The sequence below is a fragment of the Hyperoodon ampullatus genome (genome assembly GCF_949752795.1).
Source record: "Hyperoodon ampullatus genome assembly, chromosome: 2".
Classification (NCBI taxonomy): domain Eukaryota; kingdom Metazoa; phylum Chordata; class Mammalia; order Artiodactyla; family Ziphiidae; genus Hyperoodon; species Hyperoodon ampullatus.
In genome coordinates this window covers 2,365,876-2,375,882 of record NC_136915.1, presented here as the reverse complement: position 1 = coordinate 2,375,882, position 10,007 = coordinate 2,365,876, and the positions used below count along the sequence as shown (strand labels likewise).

Sequence of the window (10,007 nt, the reverse complement as noted above, 5' to 3'; positions counted from 1 at the left end):
CTACCCCGATGCATAGTGAAAAGCAGACTTCGTAGGAGGAACCGTCGAGTTACCTTCTCCCCACGGTCCCAGCTCGTCCCGCGGCGCGGGGGAGAGTGATCGCTGCTGGGGAAGATGCAACCGGCGCTCGTTTTGAGGCGAGGACCGCTGTGCACCGGGGCCCCGCACTCAACAGAGCTTTGGTTCTCCCCAAAATGTTAGTGTGATTTTTATAGAGCCCAATACTAGTGTCCTTAGTGACACCCCAAGTATCTTGGGGAAGACTTGAAGGTTTACACAAAGGGGACCCTAGGGTACAAGGCGGAAGGACGTGGCCATAAAGGAATCCTGTTCGAATTCCCAAACCGAGGTAATAGCGTTGCCTCTGCGGTTCCCAGGCACTTCTCCTGTCTGGTTCCTAAATGCCAGGACTGTGTGTTGGATTTATTGAGGCAACACAGTATAGTGGACACGTCCTTTATTCGGATTTAAAGGGCCCCATTTCTAACTCTTATGGCCATAACCGAGGGTGTTGGTCAAGACCAGGCTCTGGAACCTGACCAGCTTTAGAACAAACCTGGCCTGTGTGGCTTCATAGCCGGATGACCCTGGGCCAGGCCTCTCTGTGCCTCAGTTTCCTCGTCTCTACAGCTGGGGTGTCAGAGTTGTGATGAAGGTATAAACATGTATGCATCTGCACACAAAAGTATGGTGTAAGGGAGTGGGTCAGTACACAGGTCAGCAAGATGAATAAACAGTATTTCAGATCTCTGGGATTTCAGGATACCCGATCACACTCAGCTGAAAATATTTCATAGGTACCTACTGTTTTCAAGGTGGGATAGAAAGTAACAGGCCCTGCTCTTAAAGATGATGGAAGGACACAGGGATCTAACTCTGAGCTTTCGTAAGTTTGGAAGGACTTTAGAATCCATGGCAGAAAGCGGGGGTTAGAACAGCAGGTTGGGCTTGAGGAGGGTTCTTCCGGTGGGGGCGGTACTCCACGTGCGGAAACCTGGCCGTTGTTTTCTAGAGGACACAGTGGGATCCAGAAGAGGTGACGTATTCAGTCACTGTTCCAAAGGTGGGACCAGTGAGCCTTGGCCCTGAGGGAGAGGGGACGGGGGAGGGGGAGGTATGGAGGCCAAGGGGAGAGTCAGTCCAGGCTGTGAGCCCGGGCATGTGGGAGGAGCCACAGGCTGGGCGAGGCCAGTCCACGTCTGGCATGGGAGCTGGCACACCGGCCAGGCTGTGCAGTTGCCGTGGGTTAAATCACACTTGTCCATTTTTTGTGCCTGCATTTTATTACTTTCTGGGTTAGTTTGGTTTTCTCTCCTGTGATATCCTGCAGTGAGCTTTGTATAAAAAATAACTGGGATCTTTAATAGTGGTTTCTCTTTCTATTTTAAATGCTTTTGTTCGTATGTTCCAAGAAACATTAGCAAGTGCCAGCCAAAAATTAATTTATTGACGTGGTCCTCTGCAGGTTCTCAGTAAAAGTCAAAGGAAGATCTAGATCATGTATCAAGCATGTTAAAACAAACATATTTCATGTGGGATATGCTTGTGTGTCACCTCCTCCGGAAAATCTCCATTAATAGTATGTCCTACCCCAGAGAACTTTCTGGAGCAGTCTTTATCCTCTGTGTTAGTGAGGACGCTTGGTTGCATACTTCACTCAAATTGGCCGACTGAAGAGCATCGACAGGCTTAGTCACTGGAGAGTAAGCGGAAGTCCCTGAGTTGCTCGGGCTTTAAGTCCTGAGGCTCACAGGGTGTCTCTGCCTCTCTCAGCACTGCTTCCCCGTGTCAGCCCCACTCCCTGCCTGGATCCCCCCGCTGGTGGCCTCCAGCAGCCGCCCCCACCCCCCGCAGACACTATGCTATGGCCACAGCTTCCTCAGGGTCCTGGGATTGAGTGGCTTCGGTCCAGTTTGGGTCCTGTCCTCATGTCTCCATCCCTGAGCCCGTTCCTGAGGAGGGATGTGGAACCCATGGACCACCCAAGCCTGGGCAACGTGCCCCCTCAGGCGGGGATCTGTGGGGGGCAGGATGGGCGTCAGCCCCGCAGTTCCGGGTGTGGGGAGGACAGAAGCGCCGAGGGAGGCTGGGGTTGAGGTGCTGTTTTCAAAGGAGTGGGCAACACTGGGCGTCCCTACAGCCACCCTCAGAACCATGGTAGGTAGCTATGAGCCGAGCCAGGTTTGCTAAAACATCATGACAGGAAAATCATGCGGCCGATATTGACGCACCTGCCCAGAGTCAGCCACCCTGGAGGCTCCGGGAGGGGACACCTGTGTGCTTGAGGCGCCGTCCGTGGTCCTGCTCTCCCTGCAGATCAGCATTTTCATTTAGCGTGATTATGCTGTTGATTAAACTGCCCCCTTTCCCCTTATTTTTGTATAACTCATTAACACACTGGTTTATTAGTTCCTTAATAATTTGAAAATCTTTATATTCATATCGTAGCAAAAGACCTTGTTTTTGCCATAACAAAGTAACACGAACTGGATGACTTAAAACCACAAAAATGTATCCCAGAGGCTAGGAGTACAAAATCAAGGTGCACTTGTGCAGGGCCACGCCTCCTCTAAAGGCTCCTTCCTGGCCTCTTCCAGCTTCTGCTGCCTCCAGACAGCACTCAGCGTTCCTTGGCTTGTAGATGCAGTGCTCCAGCTGCTTGGCCATGTCACTTGGCTTCTCCCTGTCTGTGTGTGTGTCCCTGTCTCTTTTCTGATAAGGACACAAGTCCTGTTGGAGCAGGACCCATCCTATTCCAGTATGACCTCATCTTAACTTGCTTACGTCCCCACTGTTTCCAAACGAGGTCACGTCACTGGCACCAGGAGTTAGGACTCAGCATAGCTTTGGGGAGACACAGTTCAACCCACAACGCTGGTCAAACTTTTTGGCATATATTTGGGAAAAGCCAAGGTAACTTGAATGACACCTTATGTGGTATTAGAGGCAGCTTAAAAATTGTGTAATGAGAACTAGACTCTTTGAAAGTGATGCGACAGTCCTGACTAGGTTGGGAATTACTTTGTGTATTAACAAGGCAGGAAATAACACTTTCAATGTTACGATGTACTAAGTCCCTTAAAGCAGTCTTTCCTGCTCTCATACACAGCCCCAGCATGCAGAATGCCCCACAAGATTGGATTCGTAGTTGTCAGCTCATCTGGACACGAAGACGGCTTCAGTGCCCGGGAACTAATGATCCATGCACCGACTGTCAGCGGGTGGAGGTCACCGAGGTGGGCCAGACGGGGGGCCAAGGGCGGTGGGTCCTCAAGGGCGCATGGGTTCTCTCCGTCTCAGCTGCTAGTCTTATTACAACTCAGACGGCAGAACCACACGAGGGTCGGCTTGTGCTGCAGACTCACCCATCTAGTTACGCGCCGGACTTTTTTCCTTCTGTTTTTAAAGAAAATTTGTTGAACCTTTTCCCCTCTGACATTAACCCACATTCACTTAAGAAGCGTGCAAATATGGAAGAGAGGAAGGAGAACTGCCCCTCCCCCAATTCCCTGACTGAGGGCCATTCCCGCATTCTCTGTGCTTTTGGTGGTAAGGATTTTGCATCTCACTGCTTTCCTGTAACACAGGACTTTAACCAAGAAAGTCTCTTTCAGATTCATCTGGAATATTTGTACACCTTTAAAAGTCTTCATTACTTGAGTGATGTAATACCAGTGAGTATTTTTCTGAAACATTTAAGTCTTTTTCTGAGAAACCTTCTTTCTTCCCCAAAGGTGGGGCGGTTAGTTGTTGAGCTGCCCCAGGGCCTGATCAGGCTTCCCAGACTTAGTCAGTGTCGGCCGCCTGAGGCCACTCACCTCCTGGTCCCAGTCACCTCCTCGGGAAATCTCACTCCTCATGACTTGTTTTCCAGGTGTGAGTAGAAGGCTTACTATTTGCTCCTATTCATGAACATGTAAATCTGTATGACATTTACATTCAGTCATATACTGTGACTTACATTTATTCAGATGATATATTGCTAAAAAGTTGAATGTAAATCCCATTTAAAATTCAAATATATTTTCCTTTTGGAGTTTCTGAGGGAACCCAGCAAACAAGACTCCATTCTCAATGAACTGAGAAATGAAACAAAAGGGTAGAGCAGATGGGGACAGATAGCCTCTTTAAGGCTGATGAAGCTGATAGTGAACAAGGGCTTTATCTGGGCGCAGGTACTCATCCCAGGACTGGGCCAGCCAGGGCAGCCTCACCAGGTCCAACGGGGCTGGAGGAACACCTCCATCAGGCAGCCTCAGTCACATCCCGCTGCCCGCCAGACTCACAAATCAGTCCAGTCCTGCCTCTCCCCAAGCCCAGGGGCCTGGAGTGAGCTTCGGCCACGGTTTTATGCAAATACACTTGCATTCCCCCACACACACACCTGCATTTCCCTTCAGCAGAGGTCCTTTCTACTAAATGCACTTATTCAGTATTTATGCATGAATTAAAGGTACTTAAATAGACAGACAGGGCCGCTTTTTTGTAATATTTATAAAAGTAATACTAATATGATTCTTTCACGTCTTGACATGGTATTTCTTCTAAGGCATGACCTATACTTGTTTTAGTAGTAAACTTTCAGACTGCTTCAAAGGAAAGGGTATATGTGCCTTGATCTCCATTCAGACTCATGCTGGGTTTGGCCCAGGGGTCTCCTGACTTCAACAGTGTTCTCTGAGGTCAAGCACCTCATAGGAAGGCAAAGGAAAGTAACCTCAAACCAAGTCTCCCAAAGAGAGGACAGGGTGCTCTGTTAGCCCAGGTCAGAGAGGGAGTGCTCAGGCACTGATAGATATAGCTCCAGTGGGAGGTGGTCCTGGGGGTCTTTACACGGGTGCAAGGGAAGTTTCTCCAGTACCTTCTATGACCTAGGAATTCATAGAGCCTGAAATCTTCAGGGCATGAGACACACTTCTCCAAGAGAACACAAAGTTTACACCAATGATCAGAGCCTCTGGGCATGAATTTTTTATTGTCAAATAATATTCATTCGAAAAGAAATCTAGGGAATTCCCCGGTTGCCTAGTGGTTAGCACTCAGTGCTCTCACTGTTACGGGCCCGAGTTCGATCTCTGGTCGGGGAACTAAGATCTTGCAAAACGCACGGCATGGCCAAAAAAAGAAAGAAATTTAGAGCTGTCAGTTTATCTTGAAGAGACACATACCTTTTTAGGTAATAATCGACGTTAAAAATAAAATAGCCAGTTCTTTTACCTACAAAATGAGCTTATTCCAGAATGGCAGAGGAATTGCAATTCGGGACATGCCAGCTATGGTGAAACCATAGGCAAGTGTGGGGAACAAAGGAGAGAGAGAAACCTGACTTTACCTTGCTTTATAGAGAAAAGGAGGAAGTTGGGAGGGGCTGCTTTGAGTGAAAGTCCATTGGAGGAAAGCAAGGGTTCAGGGTGGTGACAGTGTCTCATTGGCTGGGCTGTTGCTGGACAAGGAGAAAATCTTCCTTCTCCTGCTGGGGCAGTAACGTCAGCTTCTTCTTGCTCAGGAGTGAAGGAAGATACGTGCCTGAGTGCTCCCCCTTCAGGGCTCCCCTTCTCCATCTTAATTGAGGTTTCCTTTTATTAATTGTCATATTTCCCTCTTTTGAACAAGAACGTTCTCCAAAAGTATCACTGATCAAGAGTCAGGTTTTCCGCATTTAGTGGTTTTTGTCCTTCAGTGTCAGGAAGGACCTTTCCAGTTTGTCACATCCAAAGTCGGAGGGAAAGTACATAGCAGTAGGAAACCATTTAAGGCCATGTTTGAGTAACAGGGAAGGTTAGAAGGGAAGACTCTCAAGCATTCCTATCTAAAGCGTACGTCTTGTCAAGGTTGTGCACGTTGGAGATCTCAAAGCATTGAGCCAACGTCACGCTATCGCGTACATCATTTCTACAAAGGTTTAACATGTAACAGGTACAAAGGTTAAAAATAATTATGCAAAACAAAGTTTAAAGTAACGTGACAGTTCCAAATTTTATGATAGTTCTGACCCATGACCCTAGGCCTGAAGGTAGCCAGCTGAACAAATCCAAGGACCATGGAATATCAGGTGAAAATTTTTTGCAACCAGTGCACTTGCTCCCTGATCTTGTGTAATTGGATTTCTACCTCTCCCGAGACATTTATCCATGTGCAATAGATGGTATTTGCTATTGTTCCAACACCTCCTTGCTCAGCAAATAGGTAACTGGGGGCTATGCACTTATCTAAAACTACTTTAGCTAATGAGTTAAGTGAATGATGTTGGGCCGCTACTCCTTCGGCTGTGGCATTGGCCAGCTCTTCTAATGTTAGGAAGAGGTTTCTAATCATGTGTTCATTGGCACCTACTCTGATGGGGGGAGAAGGGCGGCTCTCCCTACAGAGGCAAACCTGGGGTCATATACACCTGCTGGAAGTTCCCATGTAAGGCAGCTAAGGAGATTTACCGCAATAGACCAACGGGAGGTTTCTGATCTGTTATGAAGAGAAAGTAGAACAGTGAATACAGCAAAAGCACACTGTTCTTTTACCCTCCAGCTGTCAAGATGATGAGCTGCCCAAGCTGGGGGCCATTACCGAGGCTTCCACGTATAGAAGAGTAACGGGGAGGGACACGTAGGACCCCCTCATCAGTAGTAGCATTTATGGGCTCATTTGTCCGTATCAAGGACTTGGCGTCATTCAACCAAGACTCACGTATGAGGTTATCACATACTAAAAGTCTTCCCTAGGGCTTCCCTGGTGGCGCGGTGGTTGAGAGTCCGCCTGCCGAGTCAGGGGACACGGGTTCGTGCCCCGGTCCGGGAAGATCCCACGTGCCGCGGAGCGGCTGGGCCCGTGAGCCAGGGCCGCTGAGCCTGTGCGTCCGGAGCCTGTGCTCCGCAACGGGAGAGGCCACAGCAGTGAGAGGCCCGCGTACCGCAAAAAAAAAAAAAAAAAAAAAAAAAAAAAAGTCTTCCTAAATATATGGGCATGACAGCCAGCTTACAAATGGTCTGACTCAAATTGACTGCTCCAGTGTCTTCTGTATATATATTCAAGAGAGCTTAAATTAAGCCAGGGAACAAGGGCATGTGGATTTAGTAGTCTCACCTTATACAAGGGACCTGCAGAACAGTTTAGGTACAGAGTGGCATTTGGGATTCCAGAGAAGTTACTTATAGTGTGAGTAGGGGTCACTGCTGTCATGGACGGATCAAGGTTTCTGGTGACAAATCCAACAATCAGAGAGGTTTCCCTCTTTTGCCCTAGATCAGGAAATGTGCATAAAAGCAATGTCTGTCCAAGGTAGAGAGGGAGAAAATAAGGTAAGAAGCAATAGTGAGAAAAGGGTATATGGGCCTGGTCCATCTTGGGAAAGCTGTCTCATCAGATGCTGTCTGCTTTAATTCCTGGAAATCTTTGCTTTCAAGTTGCCAGTTGGTGTGCAGGTCCACTCAGGGCTTGGTGCTTTCTTTAGAGGTGACATGAATCCAGGAGTCCATTCCTTGGAGCTTAGCAGCACAAGGGTTGGTTAGCAGTACCTGATAGGGGCCTTTTCAGTGAGGTCGAAGGGAATCCTTCTGGCGGTGTCCCTTCCAGTAGGTGAAATCTCCAGGTTGCATGGTGTGATACTTAAGGTCTTCATCTCCTGGGAGCATGCTGTGAAAACATTACTAAAGTGTGATGACTTTCAATGGAAACAGTAAGGCCCTTACAATATTGACGTATATCTCCGTTTATCAGCTGTGGATCAAAGGAGGCGAGAACCAGGTGCATTGGGCTTCCTGTGACTGTCTCAGAGGGTGAGCGTTTGTGAGTTCCCAAAAGGGTGGATCTGAGATTTAGAAGGGCCAACAGTGATGCTTTTGGCCAAGGTATTTGGAGGGTCTCTACAAATTTTGCCAGTTGGGTCTTAATGACGTCATTAATGCGTTAGACTAGCCCTGAGGATTGAGGATGGTAAGACAGTGAAAGTGTAAAACCAGCCAGACAGCACAGACCTGTCAAAGTGTCCAACCACTGGAGTTCAGGGGCGGGGGCCTTCCCCAGGTAGAGATGATCTTTGCTAACAGGATCTTAGCCACAGAAGAGGCAGTAGCCTGTCTACAAGGGAAAGCTTCAGTCCAGCGAGAAAACATGTAACTCATGACTAAGACATATTTCTATCCCTGAGATGGGAGCAGCTGAATAAAATCCCTTTGCCAGGTCTTGAATGGCCCATTAGCAATTTAATGCAGTGCAGACAGGTTTTCCCGGGTTGTGTTTTGGACAGATGGGGCAAGCACGGTGGGCGCTCTTCACAGCTTTCTTCGTGTTTCTTCACCAATATTGGTTCATGAACTCTGTCATTTTGCCAGTAGACCAGTGGCTTAAGGCATGTGCAGTGGTCAGTAGTGGGAACTTTAGAATTTCTGGTAGGACCAGATTGTTGTTTGGCCCAAACCAAGAGTTCTGTCTTCTTATCAAGCCAACAGTTATTCAATTTCCAATATTGTTTTTCCTTTTCTGGGGCCAATTGTTGGACATTTCTAGTCAATGTTTCCAAATTATCATCTGGGGGATGTGGGGGATATCCCTTCGGACCATGACAGAGGGTTAGCCATTGGTTCCTTTGAGAGCAGCATTTTTTGGCAGAAATGTCAGCAGGATGGTTTCCTTTAGCTTACAGGGACTCGAGTCTGGAATGCCCAGGGACCTTGCTAGTAGCCAGAGCAGCTGGCAAAAGTATGGCACCTAATAAATTTTAGACATGAGAGCCATTTTAAATTTTATTCCCATCAGAGGTAAGTAAACCTTGCTGTTTTGATAACGTCCCAAAGTCATGGGCTACCCCAAAGGCATACCGGCTGTGGGTATAAATGTTGGTGGTCTTGCCCTTGGCTAAAGTACAAGCCCTAGTGACAGCATGTAATTCCACCTTTTGGGCTGAGGTAGCCAAAGGTATACTGCCTTGACGACTTCAAGAGGAGTTGCGACAGCAACCCCACACGGTGTTTCCCTTTCTCATCTTTTCGATAGGAACTATTAGTAAACCATGAAAAATCTACATTGCTTAGAGGAATTTCCTGTGAACTATTGCAGGGAGTCAAAAAGTGATCTGTCAGTGTTAAGCAGTCTGGAAGAGAGTTCTGTCAGAGCAGGGGGGAGAGGAACAGTAGGGTTGAGGTTATTACACCAAGAGAGAGTTCTGTGAGGAACAGTTAGCCAGAGGGTCTCACAGGAGTGTGATGCAAATTCAGGAGAGCTTCTACCGCATGGGGTACAAAGACAGTTAGAGGGAATCCCATGATTATTTTTTTTGGTGGCCTTAACCAAAAGGGCAGTGGCAGGAGTGTCTCTGAGACCAGGGGGCTGTCCCCATGGCAAAGGGTCCAGCTGTCGACTCGACTAGCCGATGGGTCGATGATGGTCCCTGTGTTTGGGATGAGTACTCCAAGGGCATTCCCCTCCTTCTCACATACAAAGGGAAAGAAAGGAAGCTGACAATTAGGATGTCTAAGGGCAGGGGCCCTTATTAAGCTTTTCTTTAAGGCTCCAAAGGTTATGTCATCCTGATCGCCCCAAATAATAGGGTCCGGTTTGTTTTTTTTTATAAAACATGCAGGGGCTGGGCCATAAGAGAAAAATCTGGAATCTAGTTTTGACAGTAGCCAGCTAGCCCAAAACACCTCGTAACTGGGCTGAGTTTTAGACTTGGGGAAGTTGAGGGTACCATGAAGCCTACCTGTATGTATCTCAAGGTAGCCTCATTCTAAGATCAGGTGCCCTAAATATTGAACCTGAGTTTGAGCAAACTGCAGCTTTTCCTTGGAGACTTTATGTCCCTTTAAGGCTAAAAGGTTTTAACAGGTGAATGCTGTCCTCCTGTGAAGTTTTAGAGGAGAGTAGAGAAGCAAACCATCCATATATTGTAATAAAGTAGGTATTGTCCAGATCAGCCTTTAAGGTTTGAAAAGTAAGAAGGACTTTCAGGGACTTCCCTGGTGGTCCAGAGGTTAAGACTCCTCCATGCTTCCACTGTAGGGGGTGTGATTCAATTC

At 47.7% G+C, this 10,007-nt stretch overlaps 1 protein-coding gene across 1 annotated transcript in view; it reads left to right on the top strand.

The window, feature by feature from the left end:
- Nucleotides 1–3,099: 3,099 nt before the first annotated feature.
- Nucleotides 3,100–10,007, top strand: part of CEP104 (centrosomal protein 104) — a 48,496-nt gene continuing 41,588 nt past the window's right edge. Inside the window, exon 1 of the mRNA XM_079697589.1 lies at nt 3,100–3,236. Within this exon, the coding sequence (XP_079553715.1) occupies nt 3,124–3,236 (113 nt within the window). The 5' untranslated portion in view covers nt 3,100–3,123. The remainder of the gene's footprint in view (nt 3,237–10,007) is intronic.